Source organism: Pyxicephalus adspersus, chromosome W, assembly GCF_032062135.1.
Source record: "Pyxicephalus adspersus chromosome W, UCB_Pads_2.0, whole genome shotgun sequence".
NCBI classification, from domain to species: Eukaryota; Metazoa; Chordata; class Amphibia; order Anura; family Pyxicephalidae; genus Pyxicephalus; species Pyxicephalus adspersus.
In genome coordinates, this window is record NC_092870.1 from 3,021,825 (window position 1) to 3,045,461 (window position 23,637).

General features: G+C 39.2%; 1 protein-coding gene and 1 long non-coding RNA gene across 2 annotated transcripts in view; both read right to left on the bottom strand.

The window, feature by feature from the left end:
- The window catches only part of LOC140342784 (uncharacterized), an 830,340-nt gene that overhangs the window by 637,817 nt on the left and 168,886 nt on the right, over window positions 1-23,637 (bottom strand). The window lies entirely within an intron of this gene.
- On the bottom strand, window positions 2,093-4,165 carry LOC140342829 (uncharacterized). Its single transcript, XM_072429192.1, has 2 exons — window positions 3,672-4,165; window positions 2,093-2,639 (listed from the first exon to the last, which is right to left on the bottom strand). The coding sequence occupies exons 1-2, from the start codon at window positions 3,922-3,924 to the stop codon at window positions 2,212-2,214; spliced, it is 681 nt and encodes a 226-aa protein (XP_072285293.1). The 5' UTR covers window positions 3,925-4,165; the 3' UTR covers window positions 2,093-2,211.

Sequence of the window (23,637 nt, forward strand, 5' to 3'; positions counted from 1 at the left end):
GTACAGGATCGGTGCCATACGATCGTTCGCAGATATCGTGGAGGATCGTTCGTCGTTCGTTTACCAACGATAAAAATTGGAAGTGTGTACGTAGCTTTAGATTTCAAATGTATAGACGAATGATAATCAAAATATGCACAATGTAATAGTGAGCTTTAATGCTATTGCGTATATATGTATATATATTTTTTTATTTTTGCTTTTACAACAGTAAGATAGATTTTGTACCATGGAGGATTGGTTGATTACAATTGATAAAATGGTTGGAAAGATTCTACAGTTTATGTTCTGGATAGGGAGATTGTGCCAAAGTATAAAGTACCAGTTTAGTAGTTAGGCCATAGAATGGCTTGTCTCCTTGTCCTATGGAATGCCACTAGGATACTGATCGTGGAACTGGGTTGTTTGGTAAACATGACAGTAGCTAGAGGGGCATTGGGTACTATGCGCAATATCTCTGAAATCCAGACACCAAGGCAAATATTGGAAGATGGAAATATGTAATCCCAAGCATTACCAATCTGCCCCCTAATGTTAACTACAATAGTCCTATTTATGGGATACCTGGCATTGGGTATGGGAAGGAAGCTGCAGGAGTGGTTGACAGGATGGGACACATAGGAAAACCTCCTGAGATGGCTACAACAAGAGGGTGATAATGCCACCATAATAGTATACTATAACTAAAAGGAAAATAAGATATTTGGGCCTTTTGGGTGGAATTAATGTGGTTTTGAATAATCTGATTAATGTGGTTCTATTATTATTTTTTTTTGTTTTTGATGTTGCCTTGTCATTGGTACAAAGTTACATGTTAATGGATCTGACATTTATATAAGGTCTATCTATAAAGTCTCTAAGTTGATTGTAAGGTCGGTTCATAAAATAAAGTCTTTACAGTCAAGCAGAGATCCTGATATACAAAAACTACAGCAAAGGAAGACATATCAGTAGTACTTGCATGATCCCAAGCTGTGGGTACACTGAACTTTGTGTGATAATGTCTTTGCAATTATTTATTTATTTTTTTTTTTAACATGAATTCATTATTATTGTAGTGATAAATAAATTCCTCCTCTATACCCTGCCCTTGGAAGGGTACTTGGAAATGAGAGAGAATAAATGGTAACTGATTGCACACTATGGTGATCCTGTGGCCCTGAAGACATCGACAGAGAGGAAGACAAAGAGTGACTCACAAGGTGATATTGCGCATGACAGCTCCGCCTGAGGGTGATGGTGGTGTGCTATTCAGGCACAAAGGGGCATATGTTGGAAGGCGCAACATGGGTGGCATGAAATTAGCACTCATATGCAAACTGGCTGTTGATGGAACTTGATGGGGGTTGACTCTGAAAAGCCTCTGGGAATGAAACCAACAGAATGATTACAGTGGGAGGTTGAGATAACACCTCTCTGTGAGCTGGAATATCCTGACAGGTGTGTAAACATCACTGTTATAGGATGACATCAAGGAAGCCAGGACCAACTCAAAGGACTTGCCCTCAATATAACAGCACCACCTACTGGAGAATATCAGCAGACATCAGGGAACAGAGTGTTTCTAGAGTCGGGAGGACCCCTGAGTAAAGGGGTGGATGCATGGGTGTGACTGGATGTGGCCAGGGGTCCTGGAGATGTATAAGAAGGGACAACAGCCACAAATCCCTCTCCTATTCTCTTAGCCTCCTATATGCCTATATACATTCTATGCCTCTTCTCCTAAATCTCCTATTCTCCAATATACATCCTATGCCTCTTAGACCTCTTTTTCTTACTTACTCTTATTCTCTCTCAAAGGTGCAGGGTACAGAGGACGGACTCTTTGCGTAACGTATCATTTTACTTTGTCTATGTGATTATTATTGAGCTTAATTGGAACAATTGTTGATTACTTGTTCATTCGGTTCTTTGTTAATAAAGATCCTGTTATTTAAGATCTGTGTGATTATTAGGCTAATAGAGACTTAGTGAAGATACTGTCTTTCAAGAAAAGGCATAAGGGAAACAGGAATATTTCCCCCCGACCTTTTTGTTTAAGTGAAAAATCTAGCCACGCTTTGATAAATTTAAAAAAAACAAAAACAAAAAAAACAGTATATAATGCCATTATTAGTCCTGAACATCACATTTAGTTAATTGCCCGATATATACAGTTCATTAAATTAACAACATTGACATCCCAGTGTACTGGGCAGAGGAACAGGGTTTTTAGCCATGGATAGAAGCAGAAAAGGAAAGCTGCCCATTGGCAGTGATTTCAGTGGCATTGTACTCCAGAAGGCCAGAAAGGTCCGCGTTTGGGATGCTGTCATGGTAGCTGCTGAAGCTGATGTTGTCCTCTTTCAGTTCGATGGTCCAGAAGGGAGCGTTGAGTTTGCGGTTCCGATACTCCCTGTAGACGAACACGGCGCCTATGAAACCCATCAGCAGGACCACCACGATCAGAATAATGGCCAATATTATGATACTGAACTTGGTCCATGACATGTCAGAGGTGCTATTCCTGGGGGGGGTTGTTGTCATTTCAGAAGTCTGTAAGGTTGCTGATATAATTTTGCTTGATAGAAGAATTTCTGCTGTTGTGATTGCGGCCATTGCACTTGCGACATACTTTTCAGTGGTGGAGCTTCCTAAAACTATGTATAAAAATAGGATTTTAAGTAAAGAAAAATGAGAAACATAAAATTATAATCAAAATATGTTCTATATTCAGGACTTAAAGACCTTTTTACAACTAGACACTGAGCAGAATTGTAACCTCTGTCACATGACACTGCTCAATCCTAGTGTGATAGTATTGTGCAGTTACAGTCCCTCTTTATAGGGACTACGGGTGACTATTGCAACCCTTATATTTTCCTCACCCTTAACAAATGACAAACTGAACCTGAAGTGTTCAAAGCCCTTGCGCTTTCATGCTCACTGCACTAAGCAGCTAGTGGGTTTTGGCCCCAGGCTTTAAGGAGGATATGACCTTAAAAGCCAGCTGACTGCTGTTTTTAGATGCCACTTTTTTTCATCAATCCATGGTCCAGGTCTCACATTCAGGTTCCCATTGTAGGGGTGTCTGGTGGTGGTCAGGGGTCATCACAGGGCACTCTGATCAGTTTGCAGCCCCAAATGTGATGCAACTTTCTATCATGGTTAGAAATAACATTCAGCAAATTGTACTATAGCACCTCTTCTGTGTGAACAGACCAGCTGGGCTGGAACAACCTCCCCTCCACCCAAGTGTATTTTTTTTCAATCATTCTATTTTTACTGCATAAAATATCAAGTCGAAGAACTGACTCAACCCCCCTTCCCCATTGTCTGGGGTCATTGTATCCAGATCATGAATGGCATTATTACACCTGTCAGGGGGTATAATATTTGGGCTGACTGGTAACTAACATTCACCCCTGATTGATGTATATAATACATACGGGTATATTTTAAAAAATCTTGGTGAAGGGGGAGAGGCAAGAAAAAAAAAAAAAAAGGGGAGAGAAAGCAAAGAACCTAATTTGGCACTTCGTTTTTGTCCCTCAGAAACTCAGGGGTTGGATCTTGAAAAAAGTAAAATGGGGGCAAATAAGTAAAATGGGGGCGGGACTTTGGTCTAACCCAGGGAGCAGGCTAGACAGGCCCTGTCCGCCGACTTATATGAATGACTGTTAGGCTGTTACCTTCACTGGAGTTGATAACAGGCGGCGTTGTGGAGTCCTCGGTGGCGACCATAGTCTGGGTCGGTAGATTAGTTAGTCCCAGTTCTGCCTCCTCATAGGGAATGGTGGCCGACAAGAACAGTCCCGGTCGGGTCACATTGGGCTGGGTGTCATTCCAGTCCTCTGGATAACCCGTCGTCTCAAGGCTCCGGCAGCTCCGTGCTAAGACGATGGCGGTCGTCCAGAAGAACGCGATCCCGGCCGGGGCGGCCATCTTCCATTTTTTTGCAAGGAGATTACCTATCCTTAAACATCGCAGGCCATCCCTCACAATGCAGAGAACACCTGTGTATGCCTGGCGGCGGCTGCTTCCTTTAGTTGCATGTGAGAGGCGGGACTAACCTGAAGGACTCGCCAGTTAATCAGAGAAAGGAAGAAGCAGTGACGCTATGAGAAAATCCTACGTTTGGAATTTGTGCTACCAGCGGAATGAGCGTGTACGATAATGTCACAGTCAGTGGTGTCTGCGCGCGCATCTCCTATCTTTATTCATTAGATCGTGCTACCAGAAGGAGAGGGAGCTTCCTGAGCACGCTCAGTGTTAGCTCCCTAAGAGTGGGCGTGTACTATAGACCTCTGCAATCAGCTGTGTCTGCTCCCCGCTTACCTTGTATGGTGAGATTACACTAGGAAACACATTTTTTTTAATTTTTTTTAATTTTTTTTTTTTGATCTTACACTTGTTTTTTGGGTAGTGAATCCAGAAATGACCCTAGTTTTTTGCTATTACACCCAGTTTTTACGATACAGGGTACCCTCCATTTCTGTTAAAAAAAAAATACAAATTTTACATACAAATTATAGCTTTTCCTGGAATGTTCAGTGTTAGGACAATCCCGCCTGATGCTCCAACAATAGTCAGCCATCATATGTACATCCCATCTACCCTGATACCATCCTTCCGTGACCTTCAAATTTTGGTGGAATCATTCACCTTGCTCATCACTGACTGCACCAAGGTTTTCCAGGAAGTTAAAAAGATGGCTATGCAGAAAATGCATCATTGATGCTCATATTGCAACCAAGCATTTAGTAGCTCTCCCAAGAGTTTCTGGATAATTTCTTTGTAAATATTTGCTTGTGTGTTTCCAAGAAAGTCCTTGACAATGGCTTTGAATGATAACCAAGCATTCTTTTCGACTTCTGACATTGTCCGGATGAATTGTTCATCTTTGATGAGCTGCCGAATCTGTGGACCATCAAACACACCAACCTTTATTTTTTCTAATGACAGGCTAGCAAAAGCCAAAATGAGGTACTTGAAACAGTCTCCTTCAGTTGGCAAAGCTTTAACAAACTGCTTCATCAGACCCAGTTTCATGTGCAGAGCCGGGAATAAAATATTCTTTCTAACAACAAGTGGCTCATGTAGAATGTTTGGATCACCTGGTTTTAGGGCAGATCTTGTAAGCCAATTCCTTTCCACCCAATGCCTCTCACGTGCTCTGCTGTCCCACATGCACAGATAACAGGGATACTTGCTGTATCCGTATTGCTGACCAAGAAGGAAGCATACCATTTTAAGGTCAACACAGATCACCCAATTGTGTTGGTGATATTGTAACGACTCAATGCCCCTGATTCATCAAGCAGAATCGGATGATCGCTCGCGCATTCGTATTCGCGATCCGAAATCATACGCCGTCGCGCTATTCAGCAACTGAAAAAGCTCGCGGCCGGAGCCGCGCATCTCCGGCAGCTTTACACTGGCGAGCTTGCATTAAAACAATTGGGACTGACCCAAATATTTTGCCATTGTGAAGGAGGACACACTTTAAGCTCTGTTTTGAGCTATCGATGAATAGTCGCCATTCGGTTGAGTTATAGATTGGAATTCCCAATTCCTCCATTAAACCAGGTATGTTATGGCAATAAATAAATGAGTGGAGAAAAGAAAGAGGTTTGAGGCTCAGAGGTTTTTCATGCAAAAAGTGAAGTGTATTGATTGATTATTGTATACATAAGCCATCTAATACACATAAAAAAATAATATTTTTTCTTCCGTCCTGTTAACATTTCACAAAACAGAATATTTGTTTATACTATACATTATGAGTTTCATCAAAGGGTTATTAACGTAACCGTATAACCGTTCATATGACTGTGCCGTGGCGTGGAAAAATCTAACGCGTTTCGCCACGTAGGGCTTCCTCAGGGATAGATATTAATGCGTGCTTAACGGTCTATATGTATAGAGATGTAACATGTCAGGAATATACAACAAAACGAAATGAAAACTGAATTATAATATAAATCAAATAAAATTCATCATCATAATAAATGTAAATATAAACATAGTGTCCAAGACCATAACAAAGATGAAAAATGCTTAACAGTGATTATAATGCAAATTTTCAGCTAGTATTAGTATACCTCTGGGTATATTCAAAGTTAATAATTCAAACAATACTTTAGGAAGTTAGTAATACAAACAATACTTTCAGATTCTAAGACTCTACAATGGAGCACCTATAAATATAAATAAATAAACGTTCCTGTCTATCAGCTGGAGGGCTTCTCCCTGTCAGATCAAAACAAAGCTTTCAGCACCCTTTTACTCAGGTTTCTGTTCATTCGCATAGACCAACTTTCTGTGTCCCCAGGCAGAGAGACTGACTGAGCTCCTGGCTCTGTTATATCCCCACCCTCAGTACTGTTTCATTAATTACCTCGCAGGTGAGAGTCTTCCACCTGCTACTTCACATAGGAGAGGAATCTTGGGCAAATATACCTCCCTTCCACCACCACTCCTGCATTGGTATCACAACATACATACCCAATATTTGATATAGTAGTTTGAGCTTTTCCAAGATGTGTTGATGTGCTTATCAGAACATCCATTTAAAAATACTAAGCGTTTTTTTGCACCTTTGTTTGCAGAGTATAGGTATGTCTGCTAAGTCATGCGAGAATTGATCCTTGCATCCATCAGGAAATGTTAGTAGGAGTAGGTAGGATAGAAGGTGTCTTCCTTAAGAATGTAGGTTTGAAGGGTAAATTGCGGGGATCAGGGTAAGATGTGACCGTATCTTCCTAGAGACAGTAGAGGTTATGGGTTGTAGATAGCTAGATAGGTAGGGAATTGTTATAGATAAATAAAGTGGGTTTACCTTGAGAGTGTAGGTATACCAGGTCAGTTGATGATGTTTGCTGAAGAGACTTGTTGCTGTTGTTCAGTTTAAAGACATCATTGGATCCAGAACAAGACCCGGGTCAGTAAAATCGTGCACGCACCGCATTATAGGATTGGCGCCTGAAATACCAGAGACTGAGATTAGACCTTCAGTAGCTAGTAAGTTAGGGTCTATGTATGTGGCAGGTCATAAGAACCAATTTTGAAGGAGGGAGCTGTGCTGTCCTCTGGGCTGAGTGTATGTAATGTAATTTTCTTTGTCTTTATATTTGGAATTTTGTTCATTGTTATATTACTCAGTAAAGTACGTTCTGTTTTACATAAACTGGTGTCTGTGTTGCCTTTCCTGTTTGTGATTTCGCTGGATCCTAGAAAGCCCCCGGTACACGGCTTACAGCTTAATGGGTCACTCCAAGACAGCAGCAGCCTGCAGGGCTGTTCTAGTGAATGTGCGCATGAAGTGGCGTCTTTAAGAGCATGAGGGAGGAGGAGAGAGCGCGCCCGTGTTGTGGGCGGGCCCCCACCACCTCCTCCTGTGTCTTAGAGAATGCCCGTGACGTCAACGGGCTCCACAATGCAGGGATACATTCGTCCCGCCCCCTCCTCTTGCATTGGGTGATCTGCCCTGACAAGCTGGATGGCGCAGCATGTGCTGCACAAAAGCCTGAGCGCCATATAGCAGTGGCGCCCCCGTCCCCTGCAAGTCCCAGTGAGGTGATTTCCCGACGGATACAAGGACCTAAGTGTATCAAGTGTTATATAAAGTATCTGTGAGATCTAATACTTGTGGATTCGACATCATGGCATATGTATTACAATAAATATTAAGATCTACCAAGAAAATACTTTCATTTTATGGTACATTGCACTGTTGCAACCAAAGAACAAATACTACAAAGTTTAGACACATATAATATGCATAAAAAGATTAATACACATAAATAAAAGGGTATAGTAGATATATACAAGGAGTCCCTGTGGGGATATAAGATAGATCATAGTAATATATTTCTAATATGCATGGCTCATTACTTGTGAATATTTGATATATATGTAAGAGGGTGTAATGAAGTGTGAGAACCTGTTTGTGTCATGACTGGATTAAAGAAAAGATTTAAAGCTAATTGCTTAATTCAAGCCTGATGGGTATGTTGCTTTAAGATTTACTATCCATTTTGTTTCTACCTGTAGGAGTTTTTTTATCTAGGTCCCCTCCTCTAAGATTTGGGAGTATGTGTTCAAGGCCAAAGAATTTGAGAACTTTTGGGTTGTATTGGTGCTTAATGCCTACATGATGGCATACAGGTGTAACTATTTTGCCCACTTCAATGGAGTGTATGTGTTCATAGATCCTCTTTTTGAGTGGTCGTATCGTTTTTCCTATATAAAAGGAGCCGCAGATGCAAGTAATCGTATAGATTACGCCCCTGGTATTGCAATCAATGTATGTATTGGGTCTATAGTTATTGCCAATTGGTAGGGTAATCATACATGATTCCTGGATCCATATATATGGGCTACAGTGTCCACATTTAAATGTGCCTTTGGTAGTTAAAGTATGAGTGGGTTCATCTTCAAGGTTAGGTTGATAACGACTAGAGGTTAAATGATCTTTACGACAGAGGTTCTGAGCCTGTCCAAAACATTAACACATCGTCAATGTAGCGTTTCCAGGTTAGGATGAATTTAATATATTTATTGATATGGGGGTCTGAGAACATTTTTTTCCCATTCTCCTAAGTATATGTTGGCATATGATGGTGCGCATTTCATTCCCATTGCAACACCCTGCTTTTGAAGGTAGATCTTGCTATCAAAAGTAAATGTGTTTTTGTCAAGTTTTAAGGTTAGTAAGAATATGACAAATTCGCTTTGAGGTTTCGCTAGGGGGTATGCTCTCTTAAGGCATTCCGCCATGGTATGTATGCCCAATTAGTGTGGTATACTGTTGTATAGACACTCTACATCAATTGTTACAATCAGGGTGTCTTTGGGAACTGTCATATTTTGTGTAAGTTTCAATACATCTATTGTATCTTGAAGATATTAGGGTAATTTGGTAACTAAAGGGAGGATGTATGTATCAATTAGTTCACTGGCATTCGCAGTTAGGGATCCAATACCTAAAATAATTGGGCGTCCTGAGGAATGTACTGCGTTTTTATGAATTTTCCGTAGTGCATAGAATGTAGGTATTGTAGGATTTTTGATGGAGAGGTATTCCTTTGTATTTAGGTCTATTGTGTTGTTGGCACCATCATATGCCAACATATACTTGGGAGAATGGGAAAAAAAATTTTCTCAGACCCCCATATCAATAAATTTATTAAATTCATCCTAACCTGGAAACACTATATTGACGATGTGTTAATGTTTTGGACAGGCTTAGAACCTCTACGTGTGGAGTTTTTGGAATCGAATGAATTCAACTTAAAGTTCCCTCTTGACTACAGCAAAACTCAATTACCATTTCTCGACCTTTTTATTAAGATAGACTCCAACAATACAGTCACAACAACACTCTTTTGGAAACCCACAGCGGGAAACACAATTTTACATGCGCAAAGTGCACACCCAAAACCTCTAATTGAAAGCATACCTTTCAGCCAGTACTTGAGGCTGAAAAGAAACTGCAGCCATGAATCAGACTTTAGGTATGAAGCAAAATTATTACAAGAAAGACTATTGCTTAGAGGTTACTCTAAAAACTTACTTAAAAGATCCTTTAATAGAGCCATGAATTATGAAAGAAAAGGCCTTCTTTCAAAAAAACACACCTAATACAGTAAGATTGATCACCACCTATAATGAAAATCACAGTCATTACCAATACCCTTACCCAGAACTGGCATATTCTCGTAGCTGACCCCAAAGTCAGCAAAATTCTCAGCAATAAACCACGAATCACCTATAGAAAATCGAAATCAAAGATCATTTAACCTCTTCTCGTTATCAACCTAACCTTGAAGATGAACCCACTCATACTTTAACTACCAAAGGCACATTTAAATGTGGACACTGTAGCCCATATATATGGATCCAGGAATCATGTATGATTACCCTACCAATTGGCAATAACTATAGACCCAATACATACATTGATTGCAATACCAGGGGCGTAATCAATACGATTACTTGCATCTGCGGCTCCTTTTATATAGGAAAAATGATACGACCATTTAAAAAGAGGATCTATGAACACATACACTCCATTGAAGTGGGCAAAATAGTTACACCTGTATGCCATCATGTAGGCATTAAGCACCAATACAACCCAAAAGTTCTCAAATTCTTTGGCCTCGAACACATACTCCCAAATCTTAGAGGAGGTGACCTAGATAAAAAAACTCCTACAGGTAGAAACAAAATGGATAGTAAATCTTAGAGCAACATACCCATCAGGCTTGAATGAAGCAATTAGCTTTAAATCTTTTCTTTAATCCAGTCATGACACGAACAGGTTCTCACACTTCATTACACCCTCTTACTTATATATCAAATATTCACAAGTAATGAGCCATGCATATTAGAAATATAGTACTATGATCTATCTTATATCCCCACAGGGACTCCTTGTATATATCTACTATACCCTTTTATTTATGTGTATTAATCTTTTTATGCATATTATATGTGTCTAAACTTTGTAGTATTTGTTCTTTGGTTGCAACAGTGCAATGTACCATAAAATGAAAGTATTTTCTTGGTAGATCTTAATATTTATTGTAATACATATGCCATGATGTTGAATCCACAAGTATTAGATCTCACAGATACTTTATATAACACTTGATACATTTAGGTCCTTGCATCTGTCGGGAAATCACCTCAATGGGACTTGCAGGGGACGGGGGCGCCACTGCTATAGGCGCTTAGGCTTTTGTGCAACACATGCTGCGCCATCCAGCTTGTCAGGGCAGATCACCCAATGCAAGAGGAGGGGGGGTGCGGGACGAATGTATCCCTGCATTGTGGAGCCCCGTTGACGTCACGGGCATTCTCTAACACACAGGAGGAGGTGGTGGAGGCCCGCCCACAACACGGGCGCGCTCTCTCCTCCTCCCTCGTGCTCTTAAAGACGCCACTTCATGCGCACATTCACTAGAACAGCCCTGCAGGCTGCTGCAGTCTTGGAGTGACCCATTAAGCCCACAGTCAAAAGGTAAATTTTCACTAACCCTAAATAATACAAGTGATAATTTTAGATGTACCTCATTTAAAGAAATATATATAACTGTTTATCCATAGGAAGGCACCTTCCTGTCCTATCTACCTTGATATCAAGTGACCCGGTATAACTTCATTCATATCTAAACGCTGCTGATCTCTGCAAGTGACCTATTAAACCCACATCCTAAAGGTAAACTTTCATTAACCCTAAACAATATAGGTGACAATTTTAGATATACCTCATTTACAAAATATATAAAATTATTTATCTATAGAAAGGCACTGTCCTATCCTACCTACCTTGACATCATCAACTGACCTGGTATACCTACACTCTCAAGGTAAACCCACTTTATTTATCTATAACAATTCCCTACCTATCTAGCTATCTACAACCCATACCCTCTACTGTCTCTAGGAAGTTACGTTCACATCTTACTTACCCTGATCCCTGCAATTTACCCTTCAAACCTACATTCATAGGGAGACACCTTCTATCCTACCTACTCCTACTAACATTTGCTGATGGATGCAAGGATCAATTCTCGCATGACTTAGCAGACATACCTATACTCTAAACAAAGGTGCAAAAAAAGGCTTAGTATTTTTAAATGGATGTTCTGATAAGCACATCAACACATCTTGGAAAAGCTCAAACTACTATATCAAATATTGGGTATGTATATACCAACCTTCACTTATTTAATCTGACCTCCATTTCTTTACCATTATACCTAATCATACTTTATGATATACATCTAGCATTATCACCAGCAGTGACTCTACATATACACTGCCCTATGTGGGGCATGTTCCTAACTACTGGTACATGAGTTAAATATATACATAATTTATAGATGTTCCATTGTAGAGTCTTAGAATCTGAATGTATTGTTTGAGTTACTAACTTCCTAAAGTATTGTTTGAATTATTAACTTTGAATTTACCCAGAGGTATACCAATACTAGCTGCACTCATAGAATGTTTGCATTATATTCACTGTTAAGCATTTTTCATTTTTGTTATGGTCTTGGACACTATGTTTATGTTTACATTTACATCACTTTTTGCATGAAAAACCTTTGAGCCTCAAACCTCTTTTTTTTTCTCCACCCATTTACATGTTGAACATTACCAAGAGGCTAACTAAGTGGCTCACTTTATTTTAAACTACACATACACATTCATACAGTGAGGAGAAGTAGAACACATTCTATACATGTTATGGCAATACACAAAGCCACTGTCAGTTCTAAAGTACTGCAGAAATGCAATTTCTCTGGTTTGAAAGTACAATACCTTTGTTCCTTTTTCAAGTAAGTTTTTCTCACACAGTCTTGATGCTAGGAGTTCTGAAGCCTTCTTCGATAGACCTAAATCACGTGCCAAATCACTCAACTCATGCTGATCAAGTCCTACGAACAGGGTCCTCTTCAATATCAAACTCTTCATCATTGTTGTCACCTAGTTCATCACCATAATTATGTTCTTCAAGAGAGGGTAGTGTAACGAAAACCAGCAATGGGATTTTATCTGAATGAGCCACTGGGCGTATAGCCGATGGTAGACTAGGATACTCTATGTTACATTTATTTTTCTTGTTATATCCTGAAGTTTTCACTATACAAAAGTAACAGTCACTAAAATGATCTCCTGGCTCTCGGCAAACCAAATGGCATCTTATCACGTATTCCCTTTGTCCACATCCGTAAACCCTCGAGACACTGTTTGCAAACCTTATAAGGGGCCCAAGACTTATCTTGATCACCAAGTTTAACTATGAAATATGCCAAATAGGCTTGCTCTACAAATGTGCTAATGTTCGCCCTTTGACTGGGAATGATGAAACTGCCACAGATATAACAAAATAAATCAGGGTTGTTTAGACACTTACGATGAGAAACAGCAGAGCCAGACATGATCTGAAAGAAAGGAAATACGTGTGTAAGTAGAAAAATAAATTTTGCTTATTCACTACGTAGAGCAGTACACAATCTCTGACCACACTATCACACTGTAAGCGGTAGAGAAAAAAACTGACATGATAGAAGAAAACTAACTGCACTTTCAGAATCAGCATACCTATTTTTGTGTAAATAAGCTTAAAAATTGAAGTCAACAAACATTGTTCAAAATTGTTCCCCAGTGTAATTGTTCCCCTTGACAGCAGCAGCATGAAAGCTGTGTCGATGCTGCTGTCTTTACCCCCAATGTATAAATCTTCATATCCTACACTGATTGTTGTACAAACTTGGAATTTTCAGGGTACACAGGGGACCCCGACAGCTGATACTAAACTTAATTACAGCCCCCTGAACATAACATGTTGCCGGATACGGGGTCTCAAATGTAAAATCCTAATAAGAATCAGGGGTCTTTTCTCATTAAAGTGGAACTGAAGTAAAAATGAAAAAAAAAAAATACTTACACAGATCTGTGACATACCGTATGTTGCTGTATTTGTAAAAAAACAAAATTGACTATTACTGTGCATGTGTGAGATTGCCATATTTCCACTAATGACAGCATGGGAGGGGCTTTGCCTTTTTGTGATTAAAAAAAAAAAAAAAAACAAACAAAACAAAGTGTTATCTACCCTTCTATATAAAGTAAAACTTGTGGTGATTGGCTATTTCAAGATCAGGGTCCCCAAATTGATTTTGCATATTAGGGACCCCCTAGGGGGCCACTTCCATGGCGTTGAGCATTAGGGTACTGCCAATTGTCTGTGTGCTGTGGTGCCTCAAATATAAATTTGTCCCCTCACTAAACTTTAAGGCTGCGTTCCGGTTGGCAGTAAGGTTGCGGTGCGGTTACCCCTTCCTCATGCCACAGAACCCTTCCTAGGGGGAGACGCTCAGTACTGCTCACTGCCACCTGGAGTCAAATCTTCAGACACTTAGGTCTGAGGGACTGAGCGGCTGGCGGGGTGCCTGTTACACATAGCTGGACGCTTAACTTCTGTGAACCCCAATTTCTCTTTAACAGTGGAGAAAGGGAAATGTAGGATTCAATTTAATTGAATTGAACCATACATAAGATCATAGAGATTACATATATGTTAATTGCAGCTGTAACTGCTGTTTTTATTCATGACTGTCATTATGTTATTGTGTTACATTGTAATGTGGTTTTAGGTTTTTTTTGTATAACATAATAAAGTTTGCTGGCATTCTAATGATGTAGTGTATATTTTGATGCATTAAAAGTCTCATTAATTACAATTTAGCTATATATGGATATGACAGGATGTGACATCATTTTAAATAAGTAATGGAGAAGGAGCTCAATATATAAATACATAAAAAATTCTGCCAATCAAAACGAGCTGCCCTGTTACACATTGTTGTTCGCTTCTTATGCCTGCACCCCAATTTCTCTGGAAAGGGGGCACAGGTAAACAAAATTAAAGGTGCATGTGGGTAACACCTGTGGTTGCTTGTCTGTTTCCTTAAATCCCTAACTGCCCTGGACCGCAATGTGTAACAGGGCAGCGCATTTTGATGGACAGATTTGTTTATGTTCTGATGATGCCATAGTAATAACATTTTAAAGGATATTACCCACAGGTGTCCCCTGCCTACATTTTCTGTTTCCTACGCCTTCCTACGACTTGTGGTTCAAGTATTGGAAGTGGACAGTTACGTTAAATTAGGCAGCACGTTTTGATGGGCACAGTTTTTTATGTTCTGATGGCACCATAGCGATGAAATTTTAGGGGGTGTTAACCACAGGTGTCCCCCACTTGCACCTACATTTTTGGTTTTGTACATCTCCCCTTTCCAAAAAAAAATTGGCGTTCAAAGTAGGAAAGTCGGTTGGGTTTAGGAGATATGAAGGTTTATACACAGTGAGTTGTTAGACTGCAGAATACGACATGCAGCATTTCACACACAGCTATCACACTGTGCTGCCAATGATGTCATTACACAGGCCCCTTTGTACACGCCCCTCGGGTGGATCATTTTCACGCGCAGCTTTTTTTGATAGAACCTTTCTAAAAAGCAAAAGAGTTGCCCTGTGAAATTTGCTATCCCCACGCATACTGGTAATTAAATGAAAGATAGAGTTTTTGGCACAAATATAGAAAATATAATTTGTAGTACAGGTTTACATACAAAATTATAAAAGAATTATACCTTTTTTTTACCCATAGGTAGTGATAGGTCAATAAAAAGTTCTCTATGTATACATACGGGGTTCAGGTGATCTAAATTTACAAATATAAATGAAGGGGTTCAATACACTTCAATGTTCAACATTACAACAATCATATATTTCATTCAATTTTGTTCAGGCAGTGGAATTATTAGAGAATAACACCAATAGTATATTCATATTCATTAGAAAGATATGCTACATACATAGATCATATGTGAGTAATGAATCAGATCATAGAATTACCAAATATATATAAAGTAGAAATAATTATAATTATCAAACGTACATAATTCAAGATATGACTTAATCTTGGAGGAAAGATGAAGTGAACCTCAGAATAGAGATGATCCGTTGAAAAGTTCAGAGGAAATAGGGTAGTGTAGTAGAATCCCCTATATAAGTATAGTCTCTACAATTTAAGAAGAATTTCTGTTTATATCTTTATATATAATCATATAATATATGTATAAGTGAGGTTAAAGAGTAAGTAGGAATTGCTGTCCTACCTGAAAATGAAGTAGACTATTTTTAATATGATGCTGAATGGTAGCACAGGTCAAACAAGTCTCAGTTTCCAGATAAAAGATAGTAAAAAATCCCTAGCAGATGCAGTCAGCAAAATAGGTTTGCCATATATGCTTCCACAGTGTAGGTACTAAAAATGAAATAATATTATGTTCAATCAAGCAGAAGCCAAGAATTACTATGAAGAATACTATTTACTCATTAGAGAGGCTCACACATCTGGAACAATAGATACTAAAACTAAAGCCTTTTTATGGAATAAATATCCGGTAATACCCACATTTTACAGTCTTCCCAAAATTCATAAAAATCTAATCAACCCACCAGGTCGCCCAATTGTAGCGGGCATTGACTCCATCTCATCAAGAGCAAGCGACTTAGTTTATACCTACTTAAGACCCCTTGTGACCCAATTACTATCATATTTAAGGGACACAATTCAATTGCTCCAAATACTACAAAACAAAATAGTCCCCCCCAACACATCTCTAGTCACAGTGGACGTTGAAGCTCTTTACAGCAGTATTCCCCACTCAAAGGGATTAGAAACAATTTCATCTATCCTATAAACAAACGATCTAACTCTACATTTTTACAATACCTTTATCGTCAAACTTCTCAAATATATTCTAACGCGTAATATATTTACATTCAACAATGAGTACTACATACAATCGCAAGGAGTTGCTATGGGGACCAAATGTGCCCCATCATACACAAATCTTTATTTAGGACAATGGGAGAAACAATTATTTTCTAAACCTGAATTCCATTGTTATCATAAATACATTTATTTATGGCGTTGTTTCATCGACAATATCCTAATTATTTGGACAGGCCCCCCTGAACTTCTCAAAAACATGCTTGAATCACTTCATGACAATGACTTTAATCTGAAATTTACCTACAATATACATCCTCACCAAATTCCCTTTCTTGACATATATGTCAATATATCTGATGACCTGCACATTACAACATCTCTATATAGAAAAGAGACGGCAAGGAATACAATCCACCATTCTCAAAGTGCCCTAAACCTTGGGGCACATTCAAATGTGGCCACTGTAGCCAGTGTGAATGGATCCATGAAAATCTAGCACTTTCCCTACCAAATGGTACTACACATAAGATCAATCACCATGTTAATCGCCAATCATTAGGCATTATATACATTATTTTGTGCTCATGCAAAAGATTTTACGTGGGTAAAACAAAAAGACCTTTGAGAAAACGAGTCTTATGAGCATATATACACGATTAAAAATGGTAAAATGGTTACTCCAATTAGCTACCACGTAGGAACAATGCACAATTTTGACCTCCACAGTATCTCATTTGCAGCATTAGAAAAAGTAACCCCGAATCCTAGAGGGGGAGACTTTTGATAAAAAACTATTACAGGCAGAAACTAAGTGGATCTTTTTAATAAAAGCCAACCATTATCCAGGCTTAAATGATGTATTTAGCTTTAAACCTTTTCTATAGTATTAATCAGTATTCAATATTAATTTAAAGTCATATTAGTATGTTTATTATATTTCTAGCAATTCTTTAACAAAATGTATGTATAATCCTGAATGTATATTTAACTGCAAAAAAACAATTTTGTCTCTTTCCTGTCATTTCTAACCAATATTCACTTGATCCTTTATGAGATACTGTCTATCCTAATTATCATATTTGCTCCTTCTTTCATCTCTAAATCTCTGTATTAACTTTTTCATTCAAAACAAATAGAGGGCGCCCCCCCTCTCACCCGACTTACAGGGACAGGGGCACCCTGGAATGCTTGGGTGCAACTCAGGCAAGCCTACCCCTCACTGGGGATGGCTCTGCCCTTTCCCTGTATGTCCCTGTCTTCTTAGATGGGGATGCTGGCCTGGAGACGGCTGCCTGCTATCTCTAGCACTGAGACGAGTGACAAGAGAACCACCCTCTTCTAAGAAGTGATGAGGTTTGAAAGGGCGGCGCTTTAGGAGCTGCCACTCATCCCAGCATCACCAGGCCAGCCCCCACAGGCATCCCCACGCTGCCTATGTGCACGTGGAGTGTGGGTGATCCCTAGGATGCCTTCCTCCTATTAAGGAGGACGACTTAAGCTGCGTACACACTTCCAATTTTTATCGTTGGAAATGAACGACGAACGAACGTCGAACGATCGATTGGGCAAAAATCGTTCGTAAAAAAAGTAACCAACGACGCCGACGAACGAGGATAGTTGACCGGACCGGCGGATCGATGAGTGGCGCAGTCCCCGTAGCAGACCGTCATGTGAAATGTTGTCTCGATCCAACAACCAATCCTTGCACCACATTCGCCGCTTCTTCTTCTTCTTAACCTCCTCCTCCTCTTCAAGCAGACATATCAAAGCAATTGCCGCTTTCTTCTTCCTTGACAAAAATTTGAAGGGCATATTGCACATAGGGAGAAAGGAACAGTGTGGTGAATCTTTATTCGTTTGATCCAAACGTTCGCGCACAGTATTCACTTCCTGTGGTGCACGTCACTTCCTGTATCGTTCAAACGATTGCATCTATCGTGTGTACAATATCTGCGAACGATCGTGTCGTTATCTGTATGTACAGGATCGGTGCTATACGATCGTTCGCAGATATCGTGCAGGATCGTTCATCGTTCGTTTACCAACGATAATAATTGGAAGTGTGTACGTAGCTTTAGGAAACACTATCAAGGCTGCATCTCAAACAAGCAAACAATCCTTTCCAGCACCACTAGGAGAAGATGTCTCTATATAATCCAGGTACATTGCATTTATGGGCACTTCTGCCTTTACTAAACATAATTCATTATGATTATGAATACCATACCTAATAGAAAAAACATAATATTGTTTCATTTTTAGTACTTACACTGTGGAAGCATATATGGCAAACCTATTTTGCTGACTGCATCTACTAGGGATTATGTACTATCTTTTCCTGGAAACTGAGACTTGTTTGACCTGTGCTACCATTCAGCATCATATTAAAAATAGAGCCTACTTCATTTTCAAATAGAGCCTACTACATTTTCAGGTAGGACAGCAATTCTTACTTACTCTTTAACTTCACTTATACATATATTATATGATTATATATAAAGATATAAACAGAAATACTTCTTAAATTGCAGAGACTATACTTATAAAGGGGATTCTACTACACTACCCTATTTCCTCTGACCTTTTCAACGGATCATCTCTATTCTGAGGTTCACTTCATCTTTCCTCCAAGATTAAGCCATATTTTGAATTATGTAAGTTTGATAATTATAATTATTTCTACTTTATATATATTTGGTAATTCTATGATCTGGTTCGTTACTCACATATGATCTATGTATGTAGCATATCTTTCTAAAAATCAGTTTTATCTGTTTCTATTTCACTAATATTATTATACTATTGGTGTTATTCCCTAATAATTCCACTGCCTGAACAAAATTGAATGAAATATATGATTTTTGTAATGTTGAACATTGAAGTGTATTGAACCCCTTCATTTATGTTTGTAAATTTAGATCACCTGAACCCCGTATGTATACATAGAGAACTTTTTATTGACCTATCACTACCCCTGAAGAAGCCCACTATGGCGAAACGCGTAGGGTACTACGGTTGATATGAAAGGGTTCATACCTACTTAACCTTTGTATGGTGATGTATATTTGTTTAATATTAGCTGAAACTTGTATAGTGCCACAGCAGGCCTTAACAAAACTTTGTATGTATTGCAGGAAACTATTGTGACATACAGAGAAAAGGTTGTAATTGTTTTTTTTGTAACTCTGTGTAAAAATTAATCAAATCCTGTAGAGGTCATAAGGGAATATTATGACTTATGGGTAAAAAGGATATAATTCCTTCATAATTTTGTATGTTAACTTGTACTACAAATTATATTTTCTATATTTGTGCCAAAAACTCTATCTTTCTATGTCTTTTATTTAATTACCAGTAAATAAACCAGAATTAGGCACAATCAAAATATAGAGATATCCACCACACACTACTCTAATAATATAAAATATCCCCCGCATAAAAAAAATGTTTCCAGACAGTAAAGATTAAAATAATGAGCACCACCCATGCAATTCAGCTTAGAAGACAGAGGGCATACAGTGAGTGCAGTGCCAAGATATGCAACAGGGTTTTGCATAATAATATGCGCAGTATGGCTGTACTTCTAGTCAAAGCACCCCTCCTCCAGCGATGCAAGAACTGCGATCTCCCTTATTACTCAATCGCCAACATCTTTGCCAGGTTTAGTGTCTTGATTGGCCAACCGGAGATGACCTAGGACGACTTTTGTTATACTTTCAGGCAGCCCATTGGCCACAAAGGAACACATGACCCCCCTTTGTCCTCCAGTCACATTACAAGGTGCGGTGTGTGAACTGTGGCACTTACAAGGATGCGTTTTTTTGGAACGTGTTTGATCCGTGAATTCTCCTAATTCTGCATTACAATCAAATCCCAATTCTGGATTCTTTGGGGAATAGGATTATAATGATAACATATGGCCACCAAGTGGCACCTTAATCAATGAAGAAAAACACAGGGGGGCCCTACAGGTTATATTGTGGATTTCATTAAAAGGGAAGAATGGGTGAACCCCTAAATTTTGGGCTGAAAATGTAACCATAAATCTGCAAACCTCACGGTTTTAAAATACTTCTGTCTGTATGTTATAATTATGTTAATCCTATAATTATGTTAATCCTGCTGTTTTTTTACAGCTGTACTGTAGCTGATGCCCAATCACAGAAGTGTATAGCAGCAGTTATGTGAATGCAAACTGAAACCTCCATATCAGGTATTCCTTGCTATTTTTCCTTACAAATATTATTGTTATTATTATTATTAACCACCCGGTCATTAAAGCCGACCTTGGTTCGGGGTAAAAACACTTGCAGAAAGTGTTAACCCCAAACTTTTCTCAGGTGGTTAAAAGCCATCACTTACCTGTTCCCGCTGTGATCATCCTGTGTTCTGTTGTTCCAGCGTCGTTCTCCAGCTTCGATCTCCCTCTCCAACGTTGGGTGCCTGTCTTCTCCGCTGGCTTCTTCTTCTCTTCTCTGTTCGAGTTGCGTGTACGTGTCCCTCGGTGATCCCTAATGACGTGCGGGCGGGAGGCGGGGCAGGAAATTCAAATAACTTTGCTTTGAACTCAATACAAAAAAGCTGTATTGAGTCCAATACAAAGAAATCTTTATATAATATATATATAATTGTATTATATATATATATTATATAAGCTACTGTACAATTACATTACATTATACACAATTTTTTTTAAAGATTTTTTTGTTTGTTTTATAAAAAAATTTTTTTATATTCATGATATCTACTAGAACCCTGTTCGGACATATTTCTGTAAGTTACAGGTCTACAATTAAAAAAAAAAAAATTTCATGAAAAACAGTGTACTGCTTTTGGTACAGAAATCTAGACATCAGTGAAACACCCAGGTGGCTAATAAATATGATTCAATGATTCATTTAGAGCCAACATATTACGCAGCGCTGTACATTAATACAAAAATTATGCAAAAAAAAAAAACTCCAGTTGTAGTTGACAACACTACATTCCTGTGTCCCAGTTGTGCACCTACATTGTCCCTTGATTACTCAGGCTTTCAATAAAGTCAATGAAGTGACCTTTTTAACATGCATGGTCTGCTGATCACCATCAGCGCCCTGAGAATTTGATGCAGCCATAATCTGGTGATCCTGCCAATAACATACATCCTGTACTCATGTGCCAATGGTCACTGTTCTGTAACTATACAGGACCAACGTTATCACCCTAGGCCAGGAAGTGCTTTAATAATAGAGAACAACTCTTTCTTAAGTCATTTCCATATCATGTGGGAGGTGTTTAAAAGTCCACAGAGAAACCTAGACAAGGCTAATAACATCTTATGAGCTCACTGGATTTCTGACAGTTTTTTTTCATCAATGAATCAAAAGAGGAGCAAATAAGAAAAAATGTATTCTGAATACCTTCATACATCACTGAATATTTGCATTTTAAATGCACCTGAATGTGTCCTGATCAGGCTCTTGTAGTCCCTGTACATCACAGCTCAGATTGGAAGAGGAAGAACCAGCACTAGGAAGCAATCAAATTGCAATCAATAGCAAACTGACAGGAGGAGAGAGCAGAGTGACAAGTAGATAAACCCTCTTTTTGCAGGGACAACGTCAGCAGAGACGGCAGAGGTCATCCCCTCATCCCAGAGCTGTGCTGTGGCACAGGGCTGTATAGCACCGAGGACTGGATGGACACAAATCCACAGCTCCCATATCTGTAAATGATCTGTGTATTTGGTGTCACCCTGGAGTTTCTCTTTCCCTTACATGCTTGTGTCACATCTTTGTAGAACTCTCGCTGCTTGTAGTAGGAAGTATTGCGGTGAGCTTGCAGCAATTTCCATTCCAATTAGGCAAAAGATGCAGCCTCACCCGCATTGTCCTGTTCTGTCATTGGCTAGTCTTAAAGTGAGGGCGGAGCTTGCTTCTCCAGCAGGCAAGACTTTCTGCGTGCTCCTGCAGATTGGAACTGGCATGTCAGCGAACAAGAATCATGGCGAGACAAGGTGAGAGCAGCCAGGGTTTCATGTGCTTAAAATAAATTTTTGGATGGGCATCAGAATGTGATAGAGACATTGATAAGATGGAGTGTCCACGAATTGTAATTTGTATGGAGTGACACGCACTTTGGAGACCCCAGAGACCAAGGGGTCCGTCAAATCCAAATCAGCTGTTTGCTCTTTCTGTATTTATTTATGATTTTATTTATTTACTACTACTGAGCTGCCAACCATGGTATCTTCATGTGAGAGTAAGGTATCCAATCACACTCACAACTGACTATATGGCCCTGATTTATCAATGAAATGCGCGTACGCTCCAATATACGAGCCGTTTTTCCGCAGGCCAGAGCCGAGTGCTAGTACATGCACCTTCATATGCCAGCCGGATTCCTGCCTTGATAAATGATTAGTTTTCAGCTGCACGATTCAGGAGGATCTGTTAAGCTGTCAATGGTGAGATCATAGCAATTAATTAGCGCACACCTGCTCTCTGTTCTGTCCGCATCCACAGTCCAGTACAAATGTCTGCATGGTTTTCACTCCGAACTGCTACTTGAACCCCCTGTTTGCCTGTGTCCCATTTTCAAAGTCACATTGTCACATATTGTTTTTTGAATGTATTATGTACATATTTATTACTCTGACATTTGCACTCATGTTGATTTGCTGCCACAAAACTCATCTGTTCATTTGTGGTAGTGTTATAGGTTTGTTGTCATTGTGCTGTGCTGCCTGATCTTAGCCGTGTTTTATACAAACACACTTCCACTTGCTGTACAAACTGTTTTCAATTAGTTGTCCAGCTGAGTTGCATACTCATTCTAACACACCTGATGGTGATGGAAGGAGCTCCAGGTTGCCAAGCACAACATCAAAGCACATTGATTGCCAAGCTCACAAGCAGGGTCAAGCACTCTTACATACCAGAAAGTTAGCTTTATTTATGTGTTTACATGATTCTAATCGTATTAGTCATTTTGTATAGAAAAATGCCAAGGACAATTTAACTTAGTGCCAAACATATTTTATTGCTTTGTGCCAACAAACTCATTTTTTTTTTTTGGATCCTCAAACCAATGACCAGAATGTCAAAAGGTGTTTATGCCTGTCCCGCCAGGTCATCCATGACCTGTACATTTTTCTGGAAGGTAAAATTGCAGCAAAAACCAAGAGAAGCTAGGCTGTGCCAAGAACGAAGAGGCTCCTGGACTCTCTATATAGTTTAGGAAGGGTGTCCTTTCAAACCACGTCGCCCTTAGTTTGTGCACTGAGCCAGTCTACAGTTTCCTGGGTGTTTATGAAGGTTTCAATGCCATTTTAGACCTTGGCCCACTATATA

What these genes read in the sequence shown, in the direction of transcription:
- LOC140342829 (XM_072429192.1), bottom strand. Translation starts at nt 3,924, where the DNA reads ATGGCCGCCCCGGCCGGGATCGCGTTCTTCTGGACGACCGCCATCGTC. An exon ending in TGTTATCAACTCCAGTGAAG is followed by an intron (nt 2,640 to 3,671) that starts GTAACAGCCTAA and finishes TTTTATACATAG; the next exon opens with TTTTAGGAAGCTCCACCACT.